At 37.1% G+C, this 17,245-nt stretch overlaps 1 protein-coding gene across 1 annotated transcript in view; it reads left to right on the top strand.

The window, feature by feature from the left end:
• Window positions 1-2,131: 2,131 nt before the first annotated feature.
• Window positions 2,132-17,245, top strand: part of LOC306882433 (synaptotagmin-14-like) — a gene marked incomplete at its 3' end in the record, with an annotated part of 38,307 nt that continues 23,193 nt past the window's right edge. The window contains exons 1-2 of the mRNA XM_079437045.1: window positions 2,132-2,151; window positions 16,944-16,991. Coding sequence (XP_079293171.1) covers window positions 2,139-2,151; window positions 16,944-16,991 — 61 coding nt within the window. The 5' untranslated portion in view covers window positions 2,132-2,138. The remainder of the gene's footprint in view (window positions 2,152-16,943; window positions 16,992-17,245) is intronic.

Here is a 17,245-nt window from a genome sequence, read left to right as displayed (position 1 = left end):
GGGTTAAGAGTGATCCATATGTACTGGGTTCTTTCTTTCATGTGTTTTTTTTTTTTTTTTTTCAAAATAATGGCAAGAAGTTACAGAGTCTAAAGTGCTCGTTTCCATTGATTTTGTGTGTTGGGATCGTCGTCTTTTTTTGTAGTTAGCTGGTGGAGCATGTCCCTGCATTTACTCTGTCAATTATTAACAATCAAATAGAGAATACATGGAGAGAGGTGTGAGCAGTCAAACCCCATTATTTCAATTTACACCCAGAGAGGAATAGGCATCAAAATTATTTAGTCACTGTTAATTGTCAGTGACATTTCTGTGATGTTATGGCTTTGGGAATTGGGGTAGATGACCTAATACACATTATTAAACCTCAGTCCCTGGATCCAGTTAACACTGAAAATGTTTTTGTTTCTATTTTAGGCAGGTATTGAATGTGAAATGAAAAGAAAAGACAGATGAGGTCCATTGAGCAGATACAAAGAGGATGGGAAATGATAGAATAGATGGAGAAAGAGAGACTGATGGGAGACTGTTATTTCTAGCATGATGGCACGTGCTTGTGTTTTTAACCAGAACAATGGGCGCATGGCAACAGCGGGTAACCATGGTGATGTTTAAGGTAGCAGGATGGGATTATGATAGAATTGCCAATTCTGTCTGGTTCACATCTGATGAAGTCCTTATTGGTATTTCAGACACACTGCGTTTTTCCTTTGACACTCTGAAAAGACAAAGCTGATTTCCCAAATGTGTTTCTCTCGCTCTCCCTTTCATCATTTCTCCTGTAAGTGCTCTGAATGGCTTCCGGTACTTACAGAAATCTAATGACATCCCAGTTGACAGGAAATGCACAAGCACTTCTCTGAGAACAGAGCAAAAAGCGAAGACCGAGAGATCCCAGTTTACAACAAATAATGCAATTATAAGTGTAGAGCACTGTCTCATAAATTGGACACGATTATAATCATATAATCGTATTAAAAAGAAAAAGCAAAATATGAATTTAGCTCGATAATATCTCTGAATTACATACATTGACATACAGAGGCTGTTAAGGGAGCATGGGAAGCTGTGTATTTAATTGCTTTTGAATGCAGATGCTTTCTAAAGGTCGCTGTTTTAGGCAGAATGCCTGCTGTTTGGTTATGAATCTTTTAAAAGCCCAGGAGAGCTGGTAGAAATGTAGGATCACTGCTAATATTTTTTTGCAATTCATATTTGATCTTTGCTTAAAGCAGAATGAGTCTTAAAATCCTAACTAAACAAGGTGATTAAAAATTTAAGAAAATATGGAATAACACTATTATCCCTCCTAATACATGGCTGCCTACCAAATTAAATAACAAATGAACATGTAACATACATTTTTTAATCAGAATCAAGCTTTCCAAAGAGTCGTATAATAATGTTATAGTCATTATGATAATTCTGATATTTGCTGTCCACTTTAACTAAGGAACCACCAAAATGTCAAAATTGTAGAACTGACTTGTCTATAAAATATATTTTTGGTCTATCCAATTTTTAATGTCATGAGGACCTGTATTTATTGTATTGTTCATGGAATGTTGTCTGCTATGTAAAAGCCCGTGAAGGTGATATGGCAATAAATTAATGGTTTGCATTTTATAATGATGTCTATTGCAAACATATTTTCACTTCACATGATATTAATTGATGCACTGGAGTCATGGGAATTACTTTATTTATTATTGTGAGGTTTTTATCAGCTATTTGGACTCTGATTCTTCTATGTTTTTGTTTTGTTTTTATCTCGAGTTGTGCCTTGTATAATATTCCACCATGAACCCATTTATATAACGTAATCATTGACATGCTTTGACATACAAATTCGATTGATCGAAATTATTCACATAATTGGCTTGTTAATTTGCTGCAAAACACGTTATTTTTGTTTTTTTGATTGCTGTCTTGTATTTCATCCCACCCTTAAGCATTATTATTTGAAAACAGTTAATCAGGATCCTGCTAAGAGGAGCAGCAGGAGCCCATCGTAGACTTTTCTATCATTCCAGAATGTACCATCTGAGTGGCGTCCCCCTCTCCTCCCCCGCGCACTGGAGCGGTCGAGCCCACCCCGTCTTAAGCGCGCGCCATGGTTCAGTCCAGACCAGAACATCATGGCGATAGATGGTAAGTAGGCCAATACCGCTCTCTCAAACTCACTTCTTTCCAAAGCCCCTCGCTTAGCTGTACATGAAGTGGTTAAATGTGACTATTTCCCCACATGCTGTGGCATAAGAGTGGTTCTGTGTTAAAGGGACGTTGGTGGTAAAGTTTGCGTGTTGTAGTGTGGATTGAAGTGATTGTGGTGCTGAAAGAACAGTTCCCACACTGCCGACTCCCTCAATCACCCGGCATCTCCGTTACTTTCGCCGACTATTTGATGGTTTCTTCCACTACAGTGCGAGAGAACCGGTCGCTGTCAGCAGGTGCCGGTCGCTTCATTGAGGAAATCCGGTGCTTTCACTTCTTCGTTTGGGAGTGTGCCGCCGTCTATGATGTAACTCGGGGATAGTATAGAAATCGAGGCTCTTTTAAATCCAGTGTTCAGTCTTTGTGTATTGTTTTGAGACACTCATACAGGTTGCGCGAAGAGTCGCGAAAGGTCTATTTAGCTGAGATTTTCTTGTTTAAGGATTCAGTTGCTCTTAAACACTGATGTCTGTTCGCACAGATGCTATTTGTTAATTTCATTCATTTCACCTGTTTCTGAACTGGCTTCACATCGAGAAGATCAAAAATTTGAATTGCTTTTGAATGTATGCTGCTTATATTGTATGTAGGTGGTGTGTATCAGTTGGCTCAAGCTTATCAATGCCATTTTGCATGTAAAGACTATTTCTCACTGTGTGACTGGATTATGATTGTGTTTAAAAGGCTTGATTTTTTTTTTATTTTATTTTTTTATTATTGCTCATGACTGCAAGCCAGTACCGACACACCCACACACAGCCTCCACATGAGAAGAGAGTTCTGACTGAATGTGCTGTGCTGGTTGAGAGAGATTAGTAATAGTTTTAAATGCATTCCATTTTGCTTTTAAAAATTAAAATTTAAAACTGCTTGCACACATTAACTTAAAAAAAATTGACTCTCTTTTTTTGTCTTTATTTTTCATCAGTGCTCCTTTTGAGAATCTATTTTGACCGTTCCCCCTAAAGTAAAACCCCCTAAAGTTGGTTGCTTTTGTCTTCATTATTGTAGGGCTGCAACAACTAATCGATAAAATCGATTATTATCGATTATGAAAATCATCGACAACGATTCTCATTATCGATTAATCGGGTCTGCCCACAGTGTACGTCCAACTTCAGCTGGTTAGTCAAATTACGGCACTGAATAATGCATTTCTATGGACAAAATGCATCTAAAAATAGTGGAGGAAACAGAATGAGATTCTGCCGGAGAAGCACGTGATCCAAGCTGCCCAAAACATGATAATTCTTTATTTTAAGCTTTAAGTTAATGCATAAGAGTAATGGCTTGCCCTGTCAGGCGCTTTGACAGATGCGTGTGCGTCCTCAGCGCAAAAACGTTCAGTTTACGGTCATATCCTTATCTATAAATGCCACAAATTCACGCGAGCATTTCCATTTTTGCATAAAGGTCCGTCCTGACAGTCTGTGTTAAGTTTAAAATACCGAATGAGCGCCGGCGCGGCGGGCGCGCGCACGCGCGTCAGACGGACAGAACACAGTAGAGAGGGAGACAATTAATAGGCTTTTCAGCGCAAACATATCCACTGTGCTGAATTATCTGTTGTTGAAAGTTAATTTAAGGTTTAAAATAAATTAAAATATTTTATGAGAGTAGGAACTTTAAAGGGATAGCAGCGTGTAATTGTCTGTCTGAATATAAACATGAGACGCTCCATAACGGCCTTTTACAGGATAAAGAAATGACGAGGTGACTGTGATCAAAGTAGTTCCTGCAGAACATTACTCTTACCTGTTGGTTAACACTGAGTTTGTGTTTTTATTCGTCTTTATTATTATCTTTATTATTTTAATTTTTAATAGAGGTTTAAACTATATTCAATTTTTACAATGCTTAACAAATTTATGTAAGTTTAACAATGTGTTTATGTAAGGTTTGTGCCACTGCTGCTCTAAAGTAACAGTATTGGTGATAACCAAAATCATTTTTCGGCTTTCTGTACTGGTTAGTACTCCAATATGTGTAAGCTCTTTAGTAACAGTAGTAGGCTATTTTTAATGCTATAATATCATTATTGCTGTTATCTATGAAAGAAAACCAGAGCACTTATTTTTTTTTTGATTTTTTGTTTGAGTATTTTTTTTTTCGCGATACCCAATTGCAGTCAAAAAGTACATAAACAATACCAGCAAGAATGCAAGCTGTTATGAGGCCATTTTTTATTATTATGTCCAATAAATGACAATAACATTTTTAAATTTAAACAAATTTTTGACAAATTTCTAAAATATGTTTTCTCTTTATTATGATAAGTGGTCTAATAAATTAAGCACTGTATGTTTTCATAGCATTCAGTTGTCACGTTTGTTTGTAGAACATTGGGCAGAATGTGGAATAGTGTTTTTTTTGGTCAATATTTTTTAATCCGATTAATCGAAAGAATAATCGGCCAACTAATCGATTATCAAAATAATCGTTAGTTGCAGCCCTAGTATGATGTCAGATGCATTGTCATCTCTTGACCTTACAGATATTAATGCTTGCAATAAATAATCCCCTAAACTAACTACACTGCAGGATCCAGTGTTCATTCCTTTTGCCAGAAATCTGTAAGAATGTAAAAGTGAAAAGGGGAAAGTCTGTTTTACAAAGGCAATTTGTACTCAATAGAAATGCGTACGTGTCATGTAGAGATCCCAGAAAACCTGTAATGCTTATGATTGGCGCTGGTTATTTTGCACTGCACAGGTCAGTTAACTGTATTGGCACATTGACATCCAAACAGACTGATTCTGCCTCAGGACAATCAGATACTATATCTCCTCTCCGCTCCCCTCTCAGCTGTTGGCACAGTGAGTCCACATCAAATATTTACAGCACTTCACTGCTGTTCTGCAGAGAATAAAACCCAAAATCATGTTGGCATAACAAAAGAGCTGCACATCAAGCAGGACGTGGATTGCTGATAAGGAAGAATAGGATGAAAAAAGAGGCTGTTGAGTTCTTGTTTAACTGTTATCACTTCAGTGAAGTATTGCCCCTGAGAGAGCTCCTGCTTTTGTTCTTTTCTGTTTGATTCCCATGAACCTCTTGAATGAAAAATTCAGCATTTTTACTTTTTAAATGGCAAACATCTGATGTTCAGGTGTGTGTGGTTGTGAAGTTCTATTTGCTGAATAAGTGTTTTGTGAGTTGTTTACTTTACTTTTGTAGATGTATGCTTTGAGGAAGAGAACTTGATGGCCAGCTTGATGGATTTTGAAAACATGGTGCATTAATTTCACACGTCACTTGCAGTCTTTTGTTTCACATTACAGGGAAGTAATTCAGCCATAGCTAAAAGAAGGCACTTTATCATCAGCGCTGACAGGTGAATTTCAAACTCTGATGGATGTCTGTAAAGGACGACCTTTAAAACCCTCAAATGATACTTGCATGCAATGATTCAAGTGCATTGAGTTGTGTTAAAGATGCTTTTATTTAATGTATAGGTGGATAAGTCTTACTGTTCACCAGTGAATAGTCTCATCAGTCATTTGACTCACCATTAGTGTGTTGCCTGCTTTTACCTGTAAATGAGAAAATTAGCTTGTCAATATCTGACTGAGCTGTTTACAAGTAATGTTATTTCAGAGCCCTGGAGGCAACATACCCTCAGCTCCTAAAGCTCCATTGCTAATCACATTAAATAGCTGCCATTTCCTGTTAACACCAGAGTGACATCAACACAAAACCGTTACATATAATTATTGAAATATGTGCGTTTTTAGATCTGCTGTTTCACCTGTTTCTAAATGTTCTTGTCAAAATATACATAGAAATGATGCAATGGTTAGTAGAACTCTGGTTTAAGATTTAGAAACTAGGATGGAATCAGTTAAGAAATAATGTGTAATAGTCTGCTGTTTTCCATTTTGCTCCTTTGACATTTTGATAATAACAGCCTTTGTGTTCCACATTTAAATAGTCAAGAGTTTTGAGTGAAGGTGAATGAAGTTGGTGACATTATGATTAGCATTTTTAATTTTGCATCAAATGTTTCACTTGTTGCCACACTGTTTGATTAAAACAAAAATAAATTCAAATTGAAAGACTGCTAAGACTTGCCTGTACTTTGCCTCTACGCTAACATTTACATACAAACCCACACACTGGTCTTAGTCAGTCTTTAGGGTCATCTTGTGCATGAAATCAACTGCATCAGCTGTGGTGCAGCTCTCAAGAGTCTGACTTCTGCAGTCTGTTTTCATGTCTCAGATCAGTCCAGATAGAGCATGAACCTGATCCAATGCAAAGTCTGAATGCAGAGCGTGAAGTAGATGAAGTCCCAGCAGAGTCCAGTCACCAAAACACACCCACAGAGCCCCATTCCCTCTCCCAACGGCAGCGGAGGACTCCAGAGAGTGGAGGTGCAGGCCCATAATTGCTGTGTATTGTTGGTCTACTTGTGCGCTTGTGAAGAAGAAAGCAAACAAGACATTTAAATTACCTTTTTTCTCTCTTCTGCTGGTTATTTCCAGATTAGCGGAGTTAACGCCTCTCACGGATTACAAGATTAAACTGCATCTAATCAATAAATGATCCATGAAAACAAATGGACTTTAATCAGTGTTATTTAAACTAGCTGTTCTGATGTCTGATTTAAAACTCTCCACAGGACCGTAAGCAGCCTGGAGGAGTTTGTGGAGAGGAGGCATATGCCAGCAATCAGAATCTGCTGTCTAATTGGTTTGGGATTTCAGATCTAGTGCAGATTTTAGGACTTGTTTGCAAATGCCCATTAGCTTTTATGTGTCTTGACTTAAATTGCTTCTCTCTCTCCCTAGAGAATGAGAAGGAGAGAGAGTGTGTGAGTAAGAAAGAAAGGGAGAGAAATGTAGACTGTAGTGAATAGGATCTCCCTTAGAGGGCCAAACTGTTAATTGCGGCGTTGTGTGTCAGACTGGTAATGTGTGTGCAGGAGAGAGAGAGAAAGAATGAGACTCTCTAGGGCAAAGTTGTCTCTTCTCTGTCTGGCTATCAGTCTGGGTCACAGTTAGTCAAGACAGCTACATGTAACCGATACTGGAATTCTCAACCCAACTCTACAGAACTAGAAGAGAAAGACTGGGCAAAGAAACGTTTTTATATTTATTTATTTATTTATATATATATATATATATATATATATATATATATATATATATATATATATATATATATATATATATATATATATATATATATATCAGTTGCATCGCAATAAATTAGAATGTCGTGGAAAAGTTCATTTATTTCAGTATTTCAACTCAAATTGTGAAACTCATAAAATAAATTCTAAATAAGTTCTAAAACTAAATAAATGCAATGCACACAGACTAAAGTAGTTTAAGTCTTTGGTTGTTTTTTTTGGTAGGTTCACATTTAATCAAAACCTACCAATTCACTATCTCAAGAAAATAGACTACTTCATAACAGCAATAAAAAAAGCATTTTTAGTGAATTGTTGGCCTTCTGGAAAGTATGTTCATTTACTGTATATGTACTCAATCCTTGGTAAGGGCTCCTTTTGCTTTAATTGCCTCAATTCGGCGTGGCATGGAGGTGATCAGTTTGTGGCACTGCTGAGGTGGTATGGAAGCCCAGGTTGCTTTGATAGCGGCCTTCAGGTCATCTGCATTGTTGGGTCTGGTGTCTCTCATCTTCCTCTTGACAATACCCCATAGATTCTCTGTGGGGTTCAGGTCAGGCGAGTTTGCTGGCCAATCAAGCACAGTAACACCATGGTCATTGAACCAGCTTTTGGTACCTTTGGCAGTGTGGGCAGGTGCCAAGTCCTGCTTGAAAAAGAAATCAGCATCTCCATAAAGCTTGTCAGCAGAAGGAAGCATGAAGTGCTCTAAAATTTCCTGGTAGATGGCTGCGTTGACTGTGGACTTCAGAAAACACAGTGGACCAACACCAGCAGATGACATGGCAGCCCAAATCATCACTGACTGTGGAAACTTCACACTGGACTTCAAGCAACATGGATTATTATGGATTATTATCCACTCTTCCTCCAGACTCTGGGACCTTGATTTCCAAATGAAATGCAAAATTGACTTTCATCTGAAAAGAGTACTTTGGACCACTGAGCAACAGTCCAGTTCTTTTTCTCCACAGCCCAGGTAAGACGCTTCTGACATTGTCTCTGGTTCAGAAGTGGCTTGGTAGCCCTTTTCCTGAAGACGTCTGAGCGTGGTGACTCTTGATACACAGACTCCAGCTCCACTCCTTGTGAAGCTCTCCCAAGTGTTTGAATCAGCTTTGCTTGACAGTATTCTCAAGGTTGCAGTCATCCCTGTTGCTTGTGCACCTTTTCCTACCCAAATTCTTCCTTCCAGTCAACTTTGCATTTAATATGCTTTGATACAGCACTCTGTAAACAGCCACACCTTTCAGTAATGACCCTCTGTGACTTACCCTCTTTGTGGAGGACGTCAATGTTCCTCTTCTGGATCATTGCCAAGTCAGCAGTCTTCTCCATTATTGTGGTTTCAAAGAACAAGAGATACCCGGAATTTATACTGTAGGGATGGTCATTAATTGAAACTCAAATGTAAATATTCTAATATTTTGAGATACTGATTTTTGACTTTCATGAGCTGTAAGCTCTTATCATCAAAATTAAAACAAACTTTTGAAATGTTTTACTTTACATGTAATGAATCTAAAATATATGAAAGTTTCACTTTTTGAAATAACTTACAAGACAAAATAAACTTTTTCACGATATTCTAATTTGAGATGCACCTGTATGTGTGTGTGTGTGTGTATATATATATTCAGACCAACATTGCTTTTATACAATATTTCAATAAATTAGTTAATATTAATAAAATAATGAAATAATAATTTCATATTGAGTAACTTGTGTTTTAGTTTTTTTAATTTAGTTTTAAAAATTAATTAATTTATTATTTGTTTATTATCCAAATTATTATTTATCCAAACAAGCCACAGCAGAAATAATCATTGCATGTCTCTGAGCATCACACAGTAGTGGCATTCCTGAATCAATCAGTAGATTTGAACTAATAGTTAATTGAATGATTATTGGCTCATTCACGGAGACGCTTGCTTTGTTCCTCTTGCTTTGTTTGAGGCTGTGATTTAATAACACACTTATAATGTCAGTTACAGGACTTGTTTCAATACCGAATAAATCTGTGTTTTTAAACCAATTGATTGAATTATTGATAAAGTTGATTTTCTCATAAAGACACAAAAACAGACAGGCAGAGTGATATTAACAGTGGAAAGTCCCAGTGCTGTTAGAATGTATATTAGCACTCATGGACCAACGTTGTAGATCAAGATACTTCAATTGAAAGTCACTTTGGATAAAAGCATCAGCTAAATTAGCGAATTTCTCAGCCAGTGGTAATGAGTCCTTTTTCTCTTTACAATCACATTTTGCTTCAGATGAAATTAAAATTCTAACAGTGTCTGACAAAGGCACAGATGACCCATATGCGCTTAGGGCAGTTTCTAATATCTTCCTGTGATTATTAGAAGCTGTGTTCACTTTGGAGAGTGTGGTCTGGAAGGGTGCTAATTGTCCATATGAATCAAGCTCTAATGATTCTTTAATGGAGTTGGCAGAAGTTTAAACTGTTGGCTGATGAAGTTGGTTCATATTAAATTATGCCCTTGTTGTTCCAATGTGCACGCGTATACTTGTTTTGCCAAATTTGAAGATGATTAATAGCATGTAAATGGCCTAAAATGGATCTTTAACTGCATTTAAAACAGTTTCTATAAATGGTTTTCTTTCTTGAAACTGTATGTCAGATATTATACTTTTCTTAAACCACTGATAAAAAGGGCCCTGCTTGTTCACCACACATGTAACACACTGAAAACCCTAAAAATACGGTAACGCATTAATTGGACTTCGACTGCTAGAATTGTACTCAGCATCACGTTCCCAAAATTAATAGACTATTACCCTTACTAACACACAAGCACATAAACACCTGTGAAAATTGAGGGTCAGAGGTGAATTTATTCTTAATTTAGTATTTAACAGGCTTTGCTTCATGGGTTTATTTTTGCAGAGCACAAATTTAAAATAAATAAATACAACTTCTGCTTTTTTTTTTTAAATATGGTTTGCCCATCATCGAGTGGCATTTGAGTCATTTAGTTTGTCTAGTCTGTTCTCTGGTTCATGCTCCTTTTACTCTCCAGGACAAATTATTGTCATTTGTCACCTAATACATTTTTAAAGTGCATAGTTTGCCATCTTGTTAAAGACCTTTTTCTTTTTTACGTTTCTATGGTTGTAGGGATTTTATCTATTCAGTTGTCATTTATGGCGTCACATTCACAGTTCCCCAGTGTTGCATTATTCTAGCCTTGCAGAATTCTAGTCAGAATTCACAATATGAAATATGCAGGTCTCCCAACCCTTTTTGTGAATGATGTTGTGAATCTGATGTTGGACATTCTCAATGGTAAAAATGATTTAACATTAAACTAAATCTAATATAAAAAGGGAAAAATGTTATAGTTGTAGCTACAGATGAAAAAAAAAAAACACACATACTGTACACACTCATCCTTAACCCATAACAGAGCATAATGCATGCTAACGAGCCTCAGCCTGACCAAAGAAATAATCCACAACCACATTTAAAAGACTCTAAGAAAAAAAAAAAGATAATTTCAAATGAGCTTCAGTAGTTAGACAGCAAACCAACCCTGGGACATCGGAAAATCACAGGTTTTTCTGTTCCTCAGTGGCATTTTCATCACATCCCCTCTGGTGAGCTGCTTCTGTGTGCTGTTGTTATTGAAGCCAAAGCGGATCTGTGTGTAAATCTGTCAGTCTGTGAGGATAAGATGTTGTTTCTTAATAGAGAGTGAGAGAGAGTGAAAATAGCACACAAAATCTGGAACTGTTAAGCCCAGGCAGGAAGGATTCTAGATATAGATGAAGTTGTAGGCAAACGATATATTTGAATCTTTACCTTGGTCATGAATTGGTTTGGAGGTCAGTGTCAGTATTTATCGTTCTCAGTTACTATATTTAACTCTCCTACTGAGCTGACAAACTGCACCCACCTGTGATCTTTGGGACAAATTTGAAATGCATTATGTTAGGGGAAAAAATCTTAGTAGAGAATACTGAAAGAGCAACAGTTTTTTGCATGAAAATCCCAAATTTTATCACAGCATCTGTATTATTCAGAATTTTTTTAAAAGTTGTGTACATCTTAGTTTTATGCAGATACTTTTGTTTATGTGACTATATTATGCTATACCGTGGATATATCGTGCTTTGCAAAGTTTGACATGACTTTGCTTCACAGAGTGTGATCTCCAGATCCAAGGGCACTTCTTTACCCCTCTCTCTTTCATTTTTTTCCCCCCACATTCTAGGGTTTGAAAACTAATGTAATTACTCTGTAAATACAAAACAGCCCTGTCTGAGAAGAGGAGATGGGTGAAAGAGAGAGAGGACATAAGTACTTGGAGTTTGGCCCTGCTACCTCACCTTGGCTTGGTTTACTTACTTTATTTACAGACTTGGCATCAGTCAAACTGTTTCCCTCAGGACTGAATCAGAACTGACCTCCAGAGAAGAATCCTTGGAGAAGAACCACAGGCATCAGAGATTCTGACTAACTGGCCCACTTTGCAGTTTATTCTGACTGTGAACCACCTAATTAGATGGGGAAAAGGCTCTTTAACTTATAAGTAAAAGTATTTTTACTTAACATTTACTGAGTAAATAAATCTTACATTTATTATTTAAACCTTGTGGTCAGAATATCCATTGAAAAGTAATAAGTCAGTGTTCAGATATCTGTGCCATATAACGTGCAATGTGCATTAGACGGTCCCTAAACAATGGGCTGAAACTAAATTGCAACAGGAACCCTTGCTAGGATATCTCAAATTATGTGAGTTCAACTTCAGTTCAACAAGATGGAAGTTATTGCATATTTAGCAGAGCTGTTAGAGCTTAATGTGATTTTAATCTGCTTTGTGGGTCTGAAACCACACTGGCTGTGTGACAAAAGACCATGTCAGTATAGCTCTTGTGGAGTAATATCTCTCTCTGCAGGCTAGTTTTGTGTGAATTTGTCTCAGAATTATTTTCATCATTCTTATGTACACCGTTTTAGTTCTTTTATTTGTAGCATTATCTTTTTGATTGAATATAAAGCTGTCGGTCATTTCACACACAGCTGTGTGATGGATAATTACAGCATTTTAGGGGGTTATGATAGACCCAAAACACCATGTGGGAATATTCAAAATTAAACTGGCAGTGTTTACTTTTTTTAATGTACTGTAGGTGATGCAGATCATCTCTGATCTGTCTTCGTAACGGTAGGCTTCCAATGAGCAGTAATCGAGATGCTGCCTAATTACAGTACTGTTATAATAGCAGTGATCAAGCTTCATTAACATGGAAAGATCCACATTGTGAAATTTAGTCTTGGATGTAATTCTACCATGATTAGACTCCACATCACAGATGTCTGGGGTTTCGATCGGGTTACAGGTTGACCGCTCACATTAAGAATGCATAAACTGACATCCTTGGCTGCTTCCATCTCTCTCCTCCAGAATGACCTTTACTCACCTTCTCACAAACAACCTCTGCAGGTCAACCTGACATTACAACCCCCCACAGACTAAAGGCCAAAGGTATTTGATTCACAACAACTCTCAGCCAGAATCAAAGTCTCCCTTTTTCAATGCTAATCAGATTTAATGCACAAATAACAAGATATTACTCAATTGTAACATTGAAACTTGCAGTTTCTGTAAAGCTGTTTTGAAACTATATGTGCTATACTTGAGTTGAATGGATTTTTTTTTAAATAACTAAACTAAACCCTTCCACTGTGGTTTAAAAGACAAGTAGACAAAAGCAAAACAACCTCTTTGCAATTGAATACTGAGTTGAATAAATGCTCATTCGGGGCTCCAAGGGTTCTCAGACTGAAGTGCCATACAATTTATTGTTCATGTGTTAGTTTGAGAAGCACTTGAATTAAAATGGTCAAATGGGTAAATTTAGTCTATGAAGGTTTGAGAAACGTAACATGGACAATGTCATCCAGTAATCACAGTAATCATATTCATTTAACATGTTTAAAAATATAAATAATATTGTTGTTTAAACAAACTCTGTGCTTTCTGAGGCTGCATTTATTAGATCAAAAATACAGTAAAAACCATAATATTATGAAATATTGTTACAATGACTGTTTTTCATTTTAATATATTTTAAAATACAATTGTGTTGGCAAAGCTACAATGATTCACCATCTTGGTCATCATCATCATTTGTGTTTGAACGTTATTAATACTAATTCTCATCACATAGACACAGCCCATGTGTTTTACCCCTTAACGCACGGCTCCATGTCAGTCCCAGGTTTGAATCCAACCACTGGGAACTGAACTCTTCTGCAGACCATCATGGGTTAGTCTTACGCTGTACATAATGGAAACTCTTTTTTGCCGCTTTCTAATGTATGAGTGTGGGTTTCAGCTTTAAAGACATTTCTGACCTGAACTGTCTCAGCAAACACCCGAGCACCGCTGCAAAGTGTAAAGTGAGCCGTTCTGCTGAGGTGATGTCTGCGATTGTGTGTCTGAGGTTTAACTGATTGTGTGAGTTCAGATTAACAAAACCGTGATCCCTGTTTGAATTCATTACCTTTGAGAGGTTATTTAGCAGGGCATATTAAAGACTTACAGTAGGTTATGCTTGCTAAAGTTAGATGCTGGGGCACATTAGAAAGTTGTCTGAGATGGTTGATACCAAAAAACATGTTTTAAATACTGTAAGTAGTGCTGGGTGGATTACTCACAAATTGTAGTCTGTTACTGATTGGAATTGTAGTTGGTAACATAATTTGCTGTAGGTTACTCAATTTAGGTAATGTATTCTTATACTTTTTAAATACATTTTAAATTACTTTTGTGTCTAAATTGTTTTAAGATTACCATTAAACATACCACACTGTTATTTATAAAAAAAAAAAGCAAAGAGAGAGAAAATATATTAAAAAAGAAATTGTATATTAACATCATAAAATGCATTAAACATTACATAACACATCGGTTTCCCAAACTATGCTTAATGTAAGAACTGAAATCGAATAATTAATTAAATTATAAAAATGTCAAATAAAAAAAACACAAATTTAAATATTTCATTTGTTTACATGCATGTTAATGTGACCATTAACCGATATCAGAGAACTGAAACGTGAATGTGTTGTTTGAGTTTGGCTGACAAAATATTTAGGAATCACTACATCAATAAATTATTAATAATTTATGGAAATTGTGTGAATAATATGTAATACATAAAAAGTAACTCTAATCTGATTATGAGCATTTTAAAATGTAATATACTCTAATTCCAAGTACTTCATATTTGGAATCTGATTATGTAATCCAGGTTACATGTAATCAGTTACTACCCAGCCCTGACTGTAAGTGTTGTTAGATATTAAAACTTTAACAGTGTAAAGGGCCCTTTAAAATATTTATTACCCACAACAAATGGCAATAAAAAACACAGCAATGCTTTCCCTGTTTATCGCTTTGCATTGAAAAGCCCCCCCAAAAATTTTTTATTATACTTTTTGTATAATGTTTTTATTATTTTTATAGTTTTAATTTAGTATTATTTATGTACAATTATAGTGTTTATTAATATCTTGAATTAGCTATTTTTATATTTTCAGTTTTCATTCAGTTTTAAATTGCTTAGTTGCTTGAATTTAGTTTTAATTAAAAATAACAGCACCGATTCAAGGTGATTCAAGATTCAAGAGTTTTATTTGTCACAAACACAATTATACAGAGTATAACCAGCAGTGAAATGTAGGTCAGGTCCGCTCCAAGGACAGTGCAATTATAAAGTATACAAATATTAAGAAGAAGTACAAACATAAGATAAAATAAGATAAGATAGGATAAAAAAATATAAATATAAATGTGCAGGTCAGTATGTTGTTGACAAATAGTAATGAGAGGATTGTGCAAAAAATAATGTGCAAAACGTTGTACAGGGTATTTGAATAGCAGCAATATGAGGTAGAGAAAAATTATGAATAGCTTATTGATATATGATATTTACATGGAGAAAAAATTATGAATGAATAACTTGTTGATATGGTGATATTACATGGAGTCAAGTGATATTATGACACAGAGTTAGAGTTTAGGAGCCTGATGGCCTGGGGGAAGAAGCTCCTCCTAAGTCTCTCAGTTTTTGCCATCAGGCTACGGAAGCGCTTACCAGATGGAAGCAAAGTGAATAGTCGGTTACCAGGGTGATTAGAGTCCTTGAAGATTTTAACAGCTCTACTTTTGCAGCGTTTGAGGTAGATGTCCTGCAGAGAGGGGAGAGCAGACCCTGAGATGCGCTCAGCTAAGCGCACAACTCTCTGTAGTGCTTTGCAGTCCTGATTGGAGCTGTTTCCATACCACACTGAGATGCACTGAGTCAATACACTTTCTATGGTCCCTGAATAGAAAGTTTTCAGGATTGCTGGTGAGACCCTGAATTTCCTCAGCTGTCGCAGATGGTACAGTCTTTGCCTGGCTTTCTTAACCTGTGATTGGATGTGTGTAGTCCAAGTCAGGTTCTCGGAGATGTTTACGCCGAGGTACTTGAAGCTACTCACCCTCTCCACAGGGGTCCCACTGATCCTGAGAGGAGAGTAGGGCTGCTGCTGTCTCTTCCTAAAGTCCATGATCAGTTCTTTAGTTTTCCCCACATTCAGTGAGAGACAGTTGTCCTGGCACCATGATGTCAGTCTCTCTACCTCATCCAAGTATGCGGTCTCATCGTTGTTGGAGATGAGGCCCAGAACCACAGTATCATCAGCGAATTTAACAATGGATGTGGAGCTGTGAGAGGACACGCAGTCATGCGTGTAGAGAGAGTAGAGCAGGGGACTCAGGACACAGCCCTGTGGGGCTCCTATGTTCAGAGTGATGGAGTTTGAGGTGAACTGGCCAACTTTCACCACTTGAGGTCTGCCGGTGAGGAAGTCTTGAATCCAGTCACAGAGTGAGGAGTTTAGGCCGAGGTCAGTGAGTTTAGATGCCAGCTTGATGGGGACTATAGTGTTGAAAGCTGAGCTATAGTCAATGAATAGCAGCCTTACATAATTCCCATTGTTGCTGTCCAAGTGTGTGAGGGAAGAGTGGAGAACGTGAGAAATGGCATCGTCCGTGGATCTATTTGGGCGAACTGAAGAGGGTCCAAAGTATCAGGGATGGAGGAGCAGATGTGGCTCTTTACAAGTCTCTCAAAAACCTTCATGACTATAGAAGTGAGGGCAACTGGGCGATAGTCATTCAGGCAAGAGGGTTTATTGTTCTTTGGAACAGGGATAATGATGGATTTTTTTAATGAGGTGGGAACCACGGAGGTAGCAAGGGACTCATTAAAAATGGAAGTGAACAAACCAGCGAGCTGATCGGCGCAGGACCTCAGAACACGGCCGGTTATCCCATCAGGACCGGCTGCTTTCAAATATCAACAAAGATTTTGCTCTTGTGTGAAATCTCACATTGTTTCTTTGAAATCCATTTCATGGTTTTATAGTGTCCAGTGTTTTGTCAATGTGATAAAGTCTTGGAGTGTCATGTGCATCAGTTATAAGTGTCTGTCTTTTTCTCTGTTTGTCTCTGTTTAATGTGTTGTTGCATGTGTGTATTGTTTGTCATTAAATGTTGCTTTGTTTCTGCAGGTGGAGAGCGGAATTGTGGAATACATGAGCTTATCTGCATCAGAAAAGGTAAGCGGCCAATTTAAACATGAAATGGCTGCCTCCTGTACTGCTGCTTTGAACCCAGACATGGCACATTTATGCTGGTCAGGGCATTTTGTTGTTGTTTTGCTTTCCATACTGAAAGAGACAGATCTCCGTTCATGCCTGTCCGTGTCTTCTAAATGTATTTGTAACTGTTGATGTGTCATTATTTGACCTTCTGTGCACTTTCCTTGTTGTATCTGTTATAATGAGCTTTCATATTTCAGTGTTTACCATCA

This window comes from Barbus barbus, assembly GCF_936440315.1.
Source record: "Barbus barbus genome assembly, chromosome: 16".
NCBI lineage: Eukaryota > Metazoa > Chordata > Actinopteri > Cypriniformes > Cyprinidae > Barbus > Barbus barbus.
Note: the sequence above shows the minus strand (reverse complement) of the source record. Positions and strands in the feature narration are given on the sequence as shown.